Source organism: Salvelinus namaycush, unplaced genomic scaffold (genome assembly GCF_016432855.1).
Source record: "Salvelinus namaycush isolate Seneca unplaced genomic scaffold, SaNama_1.0 Scaffold413, whole genome shotgun sequence".
Classification (NCBI taxonomy): Eukaryota; Metazoa; Chordata; class Actinopteri; order Salmoniformes; family Salmonidae; genus Salvelinus; species Salvelinus namaycush.
Window position 1 is genome coordinate 34,334 of NW_024061102.1, and position 16,442 is coordinate 50,775.

The window sequence follows — 16,442 nt, forward strand, 5'->3', positions numbered from 1 at the left end:
GTGTAAGGGTTTCCGTTGGTGCTACCACGGTGGAAAATCCAGACCAAGTCTCCACCGTGCGCATTCCCCCTGAATATGCCGATTTGGCTCTCGCCTTCTGTAAAAAGACTCAGTTACCACCCCATCGACGGGGGGATTGTGCGATAAATCTCCTGGTAGACGCTGCACTTCCCAGGAGTCACGTGTGTTCCCTGTCGCAAGCTGAGACAGCGGCTATGGAGACATATGTCGCCGAATCCCTGCGTCAGGGGTACATTCGGTTGTCCACTACACCCGCCTCCTCGAGTTTCTTTTTTGTGAAGAAGAAGGATGGAGGTCTGCGCCCCTGCATTGACTATCGAGGTCTCAATCAAATCACGGTGAGGTACAGTTACCCGCTACCTATTATCACCACGACGATTGAGTCAATGCACGGGGCACACTTCTTCAAACTGGATCTCAGGAGTGTATACAACCTGGTGCGTATCCGGGAGGGAGACGAGTGGAAGACGGCGTTTAGTACCACCTCAGGGCATTATGAGTACCTCGTCATGCCGTACGGGTTGATGAATGCTACATCAGTCTTCCAATCCTTTGTAGACAAGATTTTTAGGGACCTGCATGGGCAGGGTGTAGTGGTGTATATCGATGACATTCTGATATACTCCACTACACGCGCCGAGCATGTGTCCTTGGTGCGCAAGGTACTTGGACGACTGTTGGAGCATGACCTGTACGTCAAGGCTGAGAAATGGCTGTTCTTTCAGCAGCCTGGGGTATCGCATTTCCACATCAGGGGTGGAGATGGAGAGTGACCGCATTGCAGCCGTGCGTAATTGGCCGACTCCCACCATGGTGGGGGTTTTATCTGAGGTTTTGGCCAGGTGGCTGCTCCCATTACCTCACTGCTGAACGGGGGGGTCCTGTACGTCTGCAGTGATCGGTTGAGGCGGACATGGCTTTTGGGCACCTAAGAGCTCTGTTTACCTCGGCTCCCGTGCTGGCCCATCCGGATCCCTCTTTGGCATTAATAGTGGAGGTTGACGCGTCCGAGGCTGGGATAGGAGCCGTGCTCTCTCAGCGCTCGGGCACGCCACCGAAGCTCCGCCCCTGTGCTTCTTCTCGAAGAAGCTCAGCCCGGCGGAGCGGAACTGTGATGTGGGGGACCGGGAGCTGTTGGCTGTGGTTAAGGCTTTGAAGGCGTGGAGACATTGCCTTGAGGGGGCTAAACACCCTTTCCTCATTTGGACTGACCACAGCAACCTGGAGTACATCTGGGCAGCTAGGAGACTGAATCCTCGTCAGGCAAGGTGGGCCATGTTCTTTACCCGTTTTGTGTTTACCCTGTCCTACAGACCAGGTTCCCAGAATGTGAAGGTTGTATGACACAGAGGAGCAGCCCATGGATCAGACTCCCATTCTCCCGGCCTCCTGCCTGGTAGCGCCGGTCGTGTGGGAGCTGGACGCGGACATTGAGCAGACGTTACGTACAGAGCCCGCTTCACTCCAGTGTCCCGTTGGGCGTCAGTACGTTCCGTCTGCTGTCCATGACCAGTTGATCTATTGGGCCCACACATCACCCTCCTCTGGTCATCCGGGGATCGGTCGGACGGTGCACTGTCTGACTGGGAAGTACTGGTGGCCAACCTTGGCAAAGAACGTGAGGGTTTATGTTTCCTCCTGCTCGGTGTGCGCCCAGTGTAAGGCCCCTAGACACCTGCCCGTTACCCGTTCCACAACGGCCTTGGTCACACCTGTCGGTAGATTTTCTGATGGATCTTCCTCTCTCACAGGGCAAAACCACGATCCTGGTCGTTGTGGATCGTTTCTCTAAGTCCTGTCGTCTCCTCCCTCTGCCCGGTCTCCCTACGGCCCTACAAACTGCGGAGGCCCTGTTTACACACGTCTTCCAGCACTACGGGGTGCCTAAGGATATAGTGTCTGATCGAGGTCCCCAGTTCACTTCGAGAGTCTGGAGGGCGTTCATGGAACGTCTGGGGGTCTCGATCAGCCTCACCTCAGGTTTCCACCCGAGAGTAATGGGCAGGTGGAAAGAGTGAACCAGGATGTGGGCAGGTTTCTTCGGTCGTATTGCCAGGACCGGCCGGGGGAGTGGGCGGTGTTCATGCCCTGGGCAGAGATGGCGCAGAATTCGCTCCGCCACTCTTCCACTAACCTCTCCCCCTTTCAGTGTGTATTAGGGTACCAGCCGGTTCTGGCACCGTGGCATCGGAGTCAGACCAAGGCTCCTGCGGTGGATGATTGGTTCAGACATGTGGAGGAGACCTGGGAAGCCGCCCATGGTCACCTCCAGCAGGCCGCGCTGCGCCAAAAGACCACCGCAGTGAGGCCCCGGTGTTCGCACAGGGGGAACGGGTCTGGCTCTCAACCCGAAACCTGTCCCTCCGCCTGCCCTGCCGGAAGCTGTTTGTGGGGCCATTTAAAGTCCTGATGAGAGTGAACGAGGTATGTTACAGGTTACAGCTTCCCCCCGATTACCATATTAACCCCTCGTTCCATGTGTCTCTCCTCAGGCCGGTGGTGGCTGGTCCGCTGCAGGAGTCTGAGGTGCGGGAGGTTCCTCTCCTTGTTCGGGCGGCATTCGGCGGTCGACGTCACCGGCTTTCTAGCCATCGCCGCTCCATTTTTCATTTATCCATTTGTTTTGTCTTGGGTTAACTGCCATGCTCAGGGGCAGACGACATATTTTTACCTTGTCAGCTCTGGGATTCGATCCAGCAACCTTTCAATTACTGGCCCAATGCTCTAAACACTAAGACAAAGTATTTATCGCTTTGTTGATTTCAAAAAGATTTTGGATTCAATTTGTTCTGCTTTACAAATGGATGGAAGGTGGTGTTGGGGAAAAAACAGATGACATTATGAACCCATGAACACAAACAACAAGTTTGTTGTTAAAATTGGCAAAAAACACAGACATTTCTTTCTACGGGGCCATGGGGTGAGACAGGGATGCAGCTTGAGCCCCACTGTCTTTAACATGCACTACGGGTCAAAAGTTTAAGAACACCTACTCATTCAAGGGTTTTTCTTTATTTTTACTATTTTCTACATTGTAGAATAATAATGAAGACATCAAAATTATGAAATAACACACATGGAATAATGTAATAACCAAAATAGTGTTAAAGAAATCAAAATATCTTTTATATTTTAGATTTTTCAGCCTTTGTCTTGATGACAGATTTTCACACTCTTGGCATTCTCTCAACCAGCTTCACCTGGAATGCTTTTCCAACTGTCTTGAACGAGTTCCCACAGAGATTTTTAATGACACACCAATATCCCGTTATTATTTGGTATATTCAAGTATTCTGCTTTTGAGTTGACGCATATAAATATCATATCCCGTTTACAATATCCCAAAAAAGCTTATACCGGTTATGAGGAACCCAGATAAGATGCTTGGCATATGCTGATTTTAGATGGGATACTGCGGCATGTAAACATCTCATTCCATTTACTGTTGTTTTTGCGGTATGGACAGAATCAGTTTTGTATGTCATGGGTGTTGTGTGATAATATTTTCATCTGATTGTCAAATAAATCACTTCAAAAAGTAGGCTACCTGCGCAGTTTGATCCACCACAATAATTTCGTAATAATGTAGCCTACTATAATTTTGACATTTGTTTGTAAACCATAGTTTGATTTCTTTATTTAACTAGGCAAGCCAGTTAAGAACAAATTCTTATTTTCAATGGTGGCCTTGTTCATGGGCAGAACAACAGATTTCTACCTTGTCAGCTCGGGATTCTATTTTGCAACCTTTCGGTTACTAGTCCAACGCTCTAACCACTAGGCTACCTGCCTCCCCAATACCTGCAGCTACACTTCTGTCATACCTTGTTGCCCCAGAAGACTAAATATAGCTTACCTGAATTATGTCTTACATCGATAGAATGAATGCATACGTAATCTAGTTAACAACAGTAAAGGTGTCTGTTTCGTTGAGGGACCGGGGAGAAACTGAAGATCTGTTTAGTTTAGGGACCGGGGAGAAAACGCAATAACTCCAAAACAGTAGAAAGATTGGTCCTGTGCAAAATGTCCAAATGTCATCAGTTTGACCGGTTTAAAGGAAATGAAAATCTGAGAAAACGATGAAAACACATTTCTGATAAGATTTCCGGCCCCGTGTGGCTCAGTTGGTAGAGCATGGCGCTTGCAACGCCAGGGTTGTGGGTTCGATTCCCACGGGGGGCCAGTACAAAAACAAAAAAAAAGTATGAATGTATGTACTTGTAAGTCGCTCTGGATAAGAGCGTCTGCTAAATGACTTAAATGTAAATTTCAGTTCTTCTTGGGTGCATATTTTATGTGGTTGAAAAACTGTCTGCTTGCATAACAGTGTCAAAGATAACACATTACTCGCATATTCACATTTTCTCAAGAGATACTGAAAGAAAGAAATCATATTTCTCCACTCTTGTTCCCGTGATAACATTTACATTTTTGTATAATTTCACTGCAAGAAATGCATCATTCAGCACGAGTTAATAATATATTACTCTACATGTGAGAGCTTATAGGCCTACAGTCAGTGTCCACATTTCAGTTATTATTCAGTTACATGTGGACTTAAATGAGGAATATTCTATTTATTCATGTGTACGGGATACTCATGAGAGGGAGATCAAAGGTGCATCTAAATAACTTATTCCCCATAAGATGTTAAGCTGGATATGAGCTACTATCTGGAACACTGAGCGGATGTAAACATGGTCAATGAGAGAGAGAGAGAGAGAGAGAGAGAGAGAGAGAGAGAGAGAGAGAGAGAGAGAGAGAGAGAGAGAGAGAGAGAGAGAGAGAGAGAGAGAGAGAGAGAGAGAGAGAGAGAGAGAGAGAGAGAGAGAGAGAGAGAGAGAGAGAGAGAGAGAGAGAGAGAGAGAGAGAGAGAGAGAGAGAGAGAGAGAGAGAGAGAGAGAGAGAGAGAGAGAGAGAGAGAGAGAGAGAGAGAGAGAGAGAGATCTGGAATACTGAGCGGATGTAAACATGGTCAATGAGAGAGAGAGAGTGAGAGAGTGAGAGTGAGAAAGAAAAGACAAATATTGATGTAAACAGAAAGGTGTAGGAGAAAGAAAGAGCATGAGGAGAGGGAGAGATACAACACCTGACATGTTTTCAGCTAACTGAGTTTATCAGTAGTGCACCCACTAGCAGATGTGTCAGTTTTACAAAATCGATGGATTTAAAAATGCATGCCTATTGAGGTTTCTCTGTTCAGTGGTTGGCTAACCCTTTCTCAGCACTAGGCTTACACCATTCTCAACCCAATGCCACAAGGAGAAAACAAGGAAGAGGTAAGAGAGAGACAGAGAACGTCAAAGCGAGAGCGAGCAAGATACAGAGAGAGAGAAAGCCTCACTTGCTTTGTCAATGTTAACACATGTTTCCCATGCCAATAAAGCCCCTTGAATTGAATTGAATTGAATTGAAAGCGAGAGAGTGAGAGAGTGCGAGAGTCAGATAGAGAGAGAGAGAGAAAGTGAGCAAGAGAGGGAGGGAGAGAGAGATGAAGAGAGCGAAGGAGGGAGAGAGAGACAGAGATGAAGAGAGCGAAGGAGGGAGAGAGAGAGAGATGAAGAGAGCGAACGAGGGTGAGAGAGAGACAGAGATGAAGAGAGCGAGAGAGGGACAGAGAGAGAGATGAAGAGTGAAGGAGGGTGGATACACAGAGATATATGAAGAACAATAATAGTAACACTTAAAGACTCTATCTAGCTGGTAGATCTCACCCACCTCCATATCTCATCTCACTCAGCCGCCCAACCCTCATCACCCAGCCTTCATCACCCAGCCCTCATCACCCAGCCCTCAGCCCCCAGCAATCATCACCCAGCCCTCCTCACCCAGCCCTCAGCCCTCTCCCTCTCAGCCCTCAGCCCCCAGCAATCATCACCCAACCCTCATCACCCAGCCCTCATCACCCAGCCCTTAGCCCCCAGCCCTCATCACCCAGCCCTCAGCCCCCAGCAATCACCACCCAAACCTCATCACCCAGCCTTCATCACCCAGCCCTCATCACCCAGCCCTCAGCCCCCAGCAATCATCACCCAACCCTCATCACCCAGCCCTCATAACCCAGCCCTTAGCCCCCAGCCCTCATCACCCAGCCCTCAGCCCCCAGCCCTCAGCCCTCTCCCTCTCAGCCATCAGCCATCATCAATAGCCCCTGATCTCCCAAGCCCTCAGCCACCAGTCCCCAGCCCTCATCCCTAATTTCCCCAGCCCTCAATTCCTCAGCCCTCATCACCCAGCCCTCAGCCCCCAATCCTCAATCCTCAGACTCCCAGAAGTAATCCCACCAGTAAAACCAGTCCTCAGCCTCCCAGAAGTAATCCCAACAGTAAACCCAGTCCTCAGCCTCCCAGCAGTAATCCCAACAGTAAAACCAGTCCTCAGCCTCCCAGCAGTAATCCCAACAGTAAACCCAGTCCTCAGCCTCCCAGCAGTAATCCCAACAGTAAAACCAGTCCTCAGCCCCCAGCAGTAATCCCAACAGTAAAACCAGTCCTCAGCCTCCCAGCAGTAATCCCACCAGTAAACCCAGTCCTCAGCCCCCAGCAGTAATCCCAACAGTAAACCCAGTCCTCAGCCTCCCAACAGTAATCCCAACAGTAAACCGAGTCCTCAGCCTCCCAGCAGTAATCCCAACAGTGAACCCAGTCCTCAGCCTCCCAGCAGTAATCCCACCAGTAAACCCAGTCCTCAGCCCCCAGCAGTAATCCCAACAGTTAAACCAGTCCTCAGCCCCCAGCAGTAATCCCAACAGTAAACCCAGTCCTCAGCCCCCAGCAGTAATCCCAACAGTTAAACCAGTCCTCAGCCTCCCAGCAGTAATCCCACCAGTAAAACCAGTCCTCAGCCTCCCAACAGTAATCCCAACAGTGAACCCAGTCCTCAGCCTCCCAGCAGTAATCCCAACAGTAAAACCAGTCCTCAGCCCCCAGCAGTAATCCCAACAGTAAACCCAGTCCTCAGCCTCCCAGCAGTAATCCCAACAGTAAACCCAGTCCTCAGCCCCCAGCAGTAATCCCAACAGTAAACCCAGTCCTCAGCCTCCCAGCAGTAATCCCAACAGTAAACCCAGTCCTCAGCCTCCCAGCAGTAGGACCAGCAGTAAGACCAGCAGTAAGACCAGCAGTAAGACCAGCAGTAAGACCAGCAGTAAGACCAGCAGTAAGACCAGCAGTTAGACCAGCAGTTAGACCAGCAGTAAGACCAGCAGCATGACCAGCAGCATGACCAGCAGTAAGACCAGCAGCATGACCAGCAGTAAGACCAGCAGCATGACCAGCAGTAAGACCAGCAGCATGACCAGCAGTAAGACCAGCAGTAAGACCAGCAGCATGACCAGCAGCATGACCAGCAGTAAGACCAGCAGTAAGACCAGCAGCATGACCAGCAGCATGACCAGCAGTAAGACCAGCAGCATGACCAGCAGTAAGACCAGCAGTAAGACCAGCAGCATGACCAGCAGCATGACCAGCAGCATGACCAGCAGTAAGACCAGCAGCATGACCAGCAGTAAGACCAGCAGCATGACCAGCAGCATGACCAGCAGCATGACCAGCAGTAAGACCAGCAGCATGACCAGCAGCATGACCAGCAGCATGACCAGCAGTAAGACCAGCAGCATGACCAGCAGTAAGACCAGCAGCATGACCAGCAGCATGACCAGCAGCATGACCAGCAGTAAGACCAGCAGCATGACCAGCAGTAAGACCAGCAGCATGACCAGCAGCATGACCAGCAGCATGACCAGCAGTAAGACCAGCAGCATGACCAGCAGTAAGACAAGTAGTAAGACCAGCAGCATGACCAGCAGCATGACCAGCAGCATGACCAGCAGTAAGACCAGCAGCATGACCAGCAGTAAGACAAGTAGTAAGACCAGCAGTAAGACAAGTAGTAAACACTGTTGCCATGGTTTCTAACTCTAACTCCATCAAATAATACGTCAGGTGTGTGTGTGTCTGTTAGGATGGTGTTAAGTGGCTGAGAACCAGTTCAGGCGAATTAAAACAATGCACCAGCTGTGTGCGTGGATACATTGCAGATGCAGACATTTCTCTCTGAGTGAGTGTGTGTCAGGAAGGTCTTAACTGGCTGAGAGGAGCAGCAGTCTATTGGCTGAGAGGAGCAGCAGTCTACTGGCTGAGAGGAGCAGCAGTCTACTGGCTGAGAGGAGCAGCAGTCTACTGGCTGAGAGGAGCAGCAGCCCACTGGCTGAGAGGAGCAGCAGTCTACTGGCTGAGAGGAGCAGCAGTCTACTGGCTGAGAGGAGCAGCAGTCTACTGGCTGAGAGGAGCAGCAGTCTACTGGCTGAGAGGAGGAGCAGTCTACTGGCTGAGAGGAGGAGCAGTCTACTGGCTGAGAGGAGCAGCAGCCCACTGGCTGAGAGAAGCAGCAGTCCCCTGGCTGAGAGGAGCAGCAGTCTACTGGCTGAGAGGAGCAGCAGCCCACTGGCTGAGAGGAGCAGCAGTCCCCTGGCTGAGAGGAGCAGCAGTCTACTGGCTGAGAGGAGCAGCAGTCTACTGGCTGAGAGGAGTAGCAACTCACTTGCTGAGAGGAGCAGCAGTCCCATGGCTGAGAGGAGCAGCAGTCTACTGGCTGAGAGGAGCAGCAGTCTACTGGCTGAGAGGAGCAGCAGTCTACTGGCTGAGAGGAGCAGCAGCCCACTGGCTGAGAGGAGCAGCAGTCTACTGGCTGAGAGGAGCAGCAGTCTACTGGCTGAGAGGAGCAGCAGTTTACTGGCTGAGAGGAGCAGCAGCCCACTGGCTGAGAGGAGCAGCAGTCTGCTGGCTGAGTTGAGCAGCAGTCCCCTGGCTGAGAGGAGCAGCAGTCTGCTGGCTGAGAGGAGCAGCAGCCTACTGGCTGAGAGGAGCAGCAGTCTACTGGCTGAGAGGAGCAGCAGTCTACTGGCTGAGAGGAGCAGCAGTCTACTGGCTGAGAGGAGCAGCAGCCCACTGGCTGAGAGGAGCAGCAGCCCACTGGCTGAGAGGAGCAGCAGTCTACTGGCTGAGAGGAGCAGCAGTCCCCTGGCTGAGAGGAGCAGCAGTCCCCTGGCTGAGAGAAGCAGCAGTCTATTGGCTGAGAGGAGCAGCAGCCTACTGGCTTAGAGGAGCAGCAGTCTACTGGCTGATAGGAGCAGCAGCCTACTGGCTGAGAGGAGCAGCAGGCTCCTGGCTGAGAGGAGCAGCAGACTACTGGCTGAGAGGAGCAGCAGTCTCCTGGCTGAGAGAAGCAGCAGTCTATTGTCTGAGAGGAGCAGCACCCTACTGGCTTAGAGGAGCAGCAGACTCCTGTCTGAGATGAGCAGCAGCCTACTGGCTGAGAGGAGCAGCAGACTCCTGGCTGAGAGGAGCAGCAGCCTACTGGCTGAGAGGAGCAGCAGCCTACTGGCTTAGAGGAGGAGCAGTCTATTGCCTGAGAGGAGCAGCAACCTACTGGCTTAGAGGAGCAGCAGACTCATGGCTGAGAGGAGCAGCAGCCTATTGGCTGAGAGGAGCAGCAGCCTCCTGGCTGAGAGGAGCAGCAGTCTACTGGCTGAAAGGAGCAGCAGTCTACTGGCTGAGAGGAGCAGAGTCCTCTGAAGCTCATATGATGAATCTTGTTGCCGGCCTGAGTGTGAATGTTTAGCTTAAAGGGATACTTCAGCATGTTGGCAATGAGCTCCTTTATCCTCTTCCACAGAGTCAGATGAACTCTTGGATACCCATAAACTTCCAGTCATTGCTCTAGCTAGCATTGGCTTGCGAAACGACCTCTAACTTCCTTCATAATGGACACAGAGACACACAAATGGTATCCACAAGTTCATCTGTGTTCATTTCTATTGTGTTGTTGACTGCACGTTTGTTTATTTGTAACTCTGTGTTGTTGTTTTTGTCGCACTGTTTTACTTTATTTTGGCCAGGTCGCAGTTGTAAATGAGAACTTGTTCTCAACTGGCAGACCTGGTTAAATAAAGGTGAAATAAAATATAAATAAAAAGTAGATAAAAGGCCTCATTGCCAAAATCTCAAAGTAGCCCTTTAAGCTTCTATAAATATGTATTGTCTGCTCAGAGGGCCTTGGTATGGTCTGTTCTGGGAGTTGAGATTTAGGACCGGGCACACCTCTGTCTTGTGTGCAAAAAAGGCATGCTGGCCTCTTGTGTTGGTTAGAGTGGGACAGGGTGGAGATGGGGATGTGTCATTTTGTGTACGCATGTGTATTTGTCAATGTGTGTGTGTGTGTGTGTGTGTGTGTGTGTGTGTGTGTGTGTGTGTGTGTGTGTGTGTGTGTGTGTGTGTGTGTGTGTGTGTGTGTGTGTGTGTGTGTGTGTACGTGTGTCTGTGTCTGTGTCTGTGTCTGTGTCTGTGTCTGTGTCTGTGTGTGTGTGTGTGTGTGTGTGTCTGAGTCTGAGTCTGTGTATAATGTGGCCTAACAAGCACAAGATGCTGAATGAAGATTGAATTTCAGAGGCAATAAAGCTGGTGACACTAAATTACAAACCTGATGTCAGGAAGTGAGTTACCATGGAGAGAAGAGGAGGAGAAAAGAGGAGGAGAACAGGAAAAGGGAGGGAGGAGGAGGGGAGGAGTAGGGGAGGAGAGAAGGGGAGGGTAATGGAGGAGGAGGGGAAGAGGAGGTGAGGAGAGAAGGGGAGGGTAATGGAGGAGGAGGGGAAGAGGAGGGGAGGAGAGAAGGGGAGGCTAATGGAGGAGGCTGGGGAAGAGGAGGGGAGGAGAGAAGGGGAGGGGAATGGAGGAGGAGGGGAAGAGGAGGTGAGGAGAGAAGGGGAGGGTAATGGAGGAGGAGGGGAAGAGGAGGTGAGGAGAGAAGGGGAGGGTAATGGAGGAGGAGGGGAAGAGGAGGTGAGGAGCGAAGGGGAGGGGCGGGAGGAGGAGGGGAAGAGGAGGGGAGGAGAGAAGGGGAGGGGAATGGAGGAGGAGGGGAAGAGTAGGGGAGGAGAGAAGGGGAGGGGAGGGGAATGGAGGAGGAGGGGAAGAGGAGGGGAGGAGAGAAGGGGAGGGGCGGGAGGAGCGGAGGAGAAGAAGGAAGGCGTTTGGGTGAGAACGTGGAAGGCCACCTGTGACAGAGTGAGAAATCAAAAGTCTATTTTAGGCCTGTCCGCTCTAGCAGGACACAAAACCCTGGACGAGCTCTGTACCCCCCTGATGATGTCACAATGAGGCTATAGAGCGATGAACACATGTGGCCACTGTCAGGCCATAAAGACAGAAGAGTGGAAAATGGAGGAGAGGAACGTGGAGAGAAAGCTGGAAAGGGAGATCTGATCTCGTATATCAGCTTTGATCCGTGCTAACCAGAGCCAGAGCTGGAAGGACAGCAAAGCATATTCTACCGACATCTACCACAGGAAACCACATTACTGTCTGAATGGAAACTCCAGAAAATCTTGCCAGCTAGGAGTGTATTTATGTGTGAAAAGGTTTGAGTGTTCTAACAGACATCTACTGTACGTATATATGAAAAGGCCATATCTGAGGTCAAGATGTCAACACATCAAATTCACAGTGAAACTAGGGCCAGCATTAAATAGAAGGCAGCGCAGTATACAGATGACAAAGCCCCTATTAAAGGCATTGTCCCAGACATTTGCAGAGATCACATTCATGGTAGGTGCTGCATATGTTGGCTCGAGCATACATTACCTTTAAAGTCTGTTATAGTGTGCCGCTCCATAAGGCATCCTAGATTAGCCATTTTATATTTCGAAGACAATCTTGTGCCATTCCAATTGTTCTCCCCTCCCCCTCGATCTAGCCTCGCACTCTCTATTGCTCTCTCTCTATCGCTCTCTCCAGCTCTCTCTCTAGCTCTCTCTCTAGCTCTCTCTCTCTCTAGCTCTCTCTCTATCGCTCTCTCCAGCTCTCTCTCTAGCTCTCTCTCTAGCTCTCTCTCTCTCTCTCTAGCTCTCTCTCTCTCTCTAGCTCTATCTCTAGCTCTCTCTCTCTCTCTAGCTCTCTCTCTACGTCTCTCTCTAGCTCTCTCTCTCTCTATCGCTCTCTCTAGCTCTATCTCTCTCTCTCTCTCTAGCTCTCTCTCTATGTCTCTCTCTAGGTCTCTCTCTCTTTATCTCTAGCTCTCTCTCTAGCTCTCTCTCTCTATCGCTCTCTCTAGCTCTCTCTCTAGCTCTATCTCTAGCTCTCTCTCTCTCTCTCTAGCTCTCTCTCTACGTCTCTCTCTAGGTCTCTCTCTCTCTCTTTATCTCTAGCTCTCTCTATAGCTCTCTCTCTTTCTCTCTCCAGCTCTTTCTCTCTCCTTATCTCTCTCTAGCTCTCTCTCTCTTTCTCTCTCTAGCTCCCGCTCTCTCTCTCTTTCTCTCTCTAGCTCTCTCTCTCTTTCTCTCTCTAGCTCTCTCTCTCTCTCGTTCTCTCTAGCTCTCTCTCTCTCTCTTTCGCTCTCCAGCTCTCTCTCTCTCTCCTTATCTCTAGCTCTCTCTCTCCTCTCTCTCTCTCGCTCTCTCTTTATCTCTAGCTCTCTCTCTAGCTCTCTCTCTTTCTCTCTCCAGCTCTCTCTCTCTCCTTATCTCTCTCTAGCTCTCTCTCTCTTTCAATTCAATTCAATTCAATTCAATTCAAGGGGCTTTATTGGCATGGGAAACATGTGTTAACATTGCCAAAGCAAGTGAAGTAGATTATATACAAAGGTGAAATAAACAATACAAATTAACAATAAACATTACACTCACAGAAGTTCCAAAAGAATAAAGACATTACAAATGTCATATTATGTATATATACAGTGTTTTAACGATGTACAAATGGTTAAAGTACAAAAGGGAAAATAATTAAGCATAAATATGGGTTGTATTTACAATGGTGTTTGTTCTTCACTGGTTAACCTTTTCTTGTGGCAACAGGTCACAAATCTTGCTGCTGTGATGGCACACTGTGATATTTCACCCAGTAGATATGGGAGTTTATCAAAATCGGGTTTGTTTTCAAATTCTTTGTGGATCTGTGTAATCTGAGGGAAATATGTGCCTCTAATATGGTCATACATTGGGCAGGAGGTTAGGAAGTGCAGCTCAGTTTCCACCTCATTTTGTGGGCAGTGTGCACATAGCCTGTCTTCTCTTGAGAGACAGGTCTGCCTACTGCGACCTTTCTCAATTTTAAGGCTATGCTCACTTAATCTGTACATAGTCAAAGATTTTCTTAATTTTGGGTCAGTCACAGTGATCAGGTATTCTGCCACTGTGTACTCTCTGTTTAGGGCCAAATATCATTCTAGTTCGCTCTTTTTTTCGTAAATTCATTCCAAAGTGTTTCTCATGATTTATTTGGGTCTAATTGTGTTACTGTCCTGGGGCTCTGTGGGGTCTGTTTGTGTTTGTGAACAGAGCCTCGGGACCAGCTTGCTTAAGGTACTCTTCTCTGGGTTTATCTCTCTGTAGGTGAATGCTTTTTTATGAAGGTTTGTGAATCGCGTCCTTTTAGGTGGTAGTAGAATTTAACGGCTCTTTTCTGGATATTGATAATTAGCAGGCTTAATTCTGCTCTGCATGCATTATTTGGTGTTTAACGTTGCTCACGGAGGAAATTTTTGCAGAATTCTGCATGAAGAGTTTAAATTTGGTATTTATCCCGTTGTGTGAATTCTTGGTTGGTGAGCGGACCCCAGACCTCACAACCATGAAGGGTAATGGGTTCTATAACTGGTTCAAGTAGATCCTAATTGGTGAGTCAAACTTTGTGTTCCTTCTGATGACATAGAATGCCTTTCTTGCCTTGTACCTCAGATCGTTCACAGCTTTGTTTAAGTTACCCGTGGTGCTGATGTTTAGGCAGAAGTATGTATAGTTTTTTTGTGTGCACTAGGGCAACGGTGTCTAGATTAAGTTTGTTTTAGTGGTCCTGGCAACTGTACTTTTTGGAACACATTATTTGTGTCTTACTGAGATTTACTGTCAGGGCCCAGGTCTGACAGAATCTGTAGAGAATATCTAGGTAGGATCTCCTTGGTTAGGGACAGAAGCACCAGATCTTCAGCAAACAGCAGACATTTGACTTCAGATTCTAGTAGGGTGATCCCGAGTGCTGCAGACTGTTCTAGTGCCCTTGACAATTTGTGGATATATACAGTTGAAGTCAGAAGTTTACATACACTTAGGTTGGAGTCATTAAAACTCATTTTTCAACCACTCCACAAATTTCTTGTTAACAAACTATAGTTTTGGCAAGTCGGTTAGGACATCTACTTTGTGCATGACACAAGAACATTTTCCAACAATTGTTAACAGACAGATTATTTCACTTATAATTCACTGTATCACAATTCCAGTGGGTCAGAAGTTTAAATATACTAAGTTGACTGTGCCTTTAAACAGCTTGGAAAATTCCAGAAAATGATGTCATGGTTTTAGAAGCTTCTGATAGGCTAATTGACATCAAATGGAGGTGTATCTGCGGATGTATTTCAAGGCCTACCTTCAAACTCAGTGCCTCTTTGCATGACATCATGGGAAAATCAAAAGAAATCAGCCAAGACCTCAGAAAAAAAATTGTAGACCTCCACAAGTTTGGTTCATCCTTGGGAGCAATTTCCAAATGCCTGAAGGTACCACGTTCATCTGTACAAACAATAGTACGCAAGTATAAACACCATTGGACCACGCAGCTGTCATACCGCTCAGGAAGGAGACGCGTTCTGTCTCCTAGAGATGAACGTACTTTGTTGCAAAAGTGCAAATCAATCCCAGAACAACAGCAAAGAACCTTGTGAAGATGCTGGAGGAAACAGGTACAAATGTAACTATATCCACAATAAAACAAGTCTTATATGGACATAACCTGTAAGGCCGCTCAGCAAGGAAGAAGCCAATGCTCCAAAACCGCCATAAAATAGGCCAGACTACAGTTTGCAACTGCACATGGGGACAAAGATCGTACTTTTTGGAGAAATGTCCTCTGGTCTGATGAAACAAAAATAGAACTGTTTGGCCATAATGACCATTGTTATGTTGCAGGAAAAAGGGGGAGGCTTGCAAGCCGAGGAACACCATCCCAACCGTGAAGCACGGGGGTGGCAGCATCATGTTGTGGGGGTGCTTTGCTGCAGGAGGGACTGGTGCACCTCACAAAATAGATGGCATCATGAGGTAGGAAAATTATGTGGATATGGTAAAGCCGCATTTCAAGACATCAATCAGGAAGTTAAAGCTTGGTCACAAATGGGTCTTCCAAATGGACAATGACCCCAAGCATACTTCCAAAGTTGTGGCAAAATGGCTTAAGGACAACAAAGTCAAGGTATTGGAGTGGCCATCACAAATCCCTGACCTCAATCCCATAGAAAATGTGTGGGCAGAACTGAAAAAGTGTGTGCGAGCAAGGAGGCCTACAAACCTGATTCAGTTACACCAGCTCTGTCAGAAGGAACGGGCCAAAAATCACCCAACTTATTGTGGGAAGCTTGTGGAAGGCTACCCGAAACGTTTGACCCATATTAAACAATTTAAAGGCAATGCTACCAAATACTAATTGAGTGTATGTAAACTTCTGACTCACTGGAAATGTGATGAAAGAAATAAAAGCTTAAATAAATAATTATCTCTAATATCATTCTGACATTTCACATTCTTAAAATAAAGTGGTGATCCTAACTGACCTAAGAGGTGGAAATTTTACTAGGATTAAATGTCAGGAATTGTGAAAAACTGAGTTTAAATGTATTTGGCTAAGGTGTATGTAAACTTCCGACTTCAACAGTATATTGAAGAGGGCGGGGCTTAAACTGCATCCCTGTCTCACCCCACGGCCTTGTGGAAAGAAATATGTGTTGTTTGCAAATTTTAACAGCACAGTTGTTGTTTGTGTACATGGACTTTATAATGTCGTATGTTTTTCCCCCAACACCACTTTCCATTAATTTGTATATCTTCTATACCTTCTGCCAAATTGAATCAAAAGCTTTTTTGAAGTCAAATAAGCGTAAGAAGATTTTGTCTTTGTTGTGGTTTGTTTGTTTGTCAATTAGGGTGTGCAGGGTGAGTATGTGGTCTGTCGTACAGTAATTTGGTAAACAACCACTTTGACATTTGCTCAGTACGTTGTTTTACTGAGGAAATGTACAAGTCTGCTTTTAATGATAATGCAGAGGATTTTCCCAAGGTTGCTGTTGTCGCAAAACAAATGGTAGTTATTGTGGTCAAATTCGTCAAATTTTGTGGATTGGGGTGATCAGTCTGTGGTTCCAAATATTGGGGAAGATGCCAGAGGTAAGGATGATGTTAAAGAGTTTATTTTATAATTTTATTGAGGATACCATCAACACCACAGGCCGTTTTGGGTTGGAGGGTTGTATTTTGTCCTGTTGTTCATTCAATGTAATTGGAGAATCCAGTGGGATCTGGTAGTCTGATTCTAAGATTTGTAATTGATCATGTATATGTTTTTGCTGTTTGTTCTTTGTTATAGAGCCAA

The 16,442-nt window shown here is 48.0% G+C and overlaps 1 protein-coding gene and 1 non-coding gene across 2 annotated transcripts; both read left to right on the forward strand.

Annotated features, from left to right (window-relative positions):
- The first annotated feature begins 4,131 nt into the window (after window positions 1–4,131).
- On the forward strand, window positions 4,132–4,207 carry trnaa-ugc. The gene has a single exon. It is a non-coding gene; the product is annotated as a tRNA-Ala (tRNA).
- Window positions 4,208–7,232: 3,025 nt separating this feature from the next.
- On the forward strand, window positions 7,233–9,125 carry LOC120041196 (putative GPI-anchored protein pfl2). Its single transcript, XM_038986129.1, has 3 exons — window positions 7,233–7,902; window positions 7,987–7,990; window positions 8,120–9,125. The coding sequence occupies exons 1-3, from the start codon at window positions 7,233–7,235 to the stop codon at window positions 9,123–9,125; spliced, it is 1,680 nt and encodes a 559-aa protein (XP_038842057.1).
- Window positions 9,126–16,442: the final 7,317 nt, after the last annotated feature.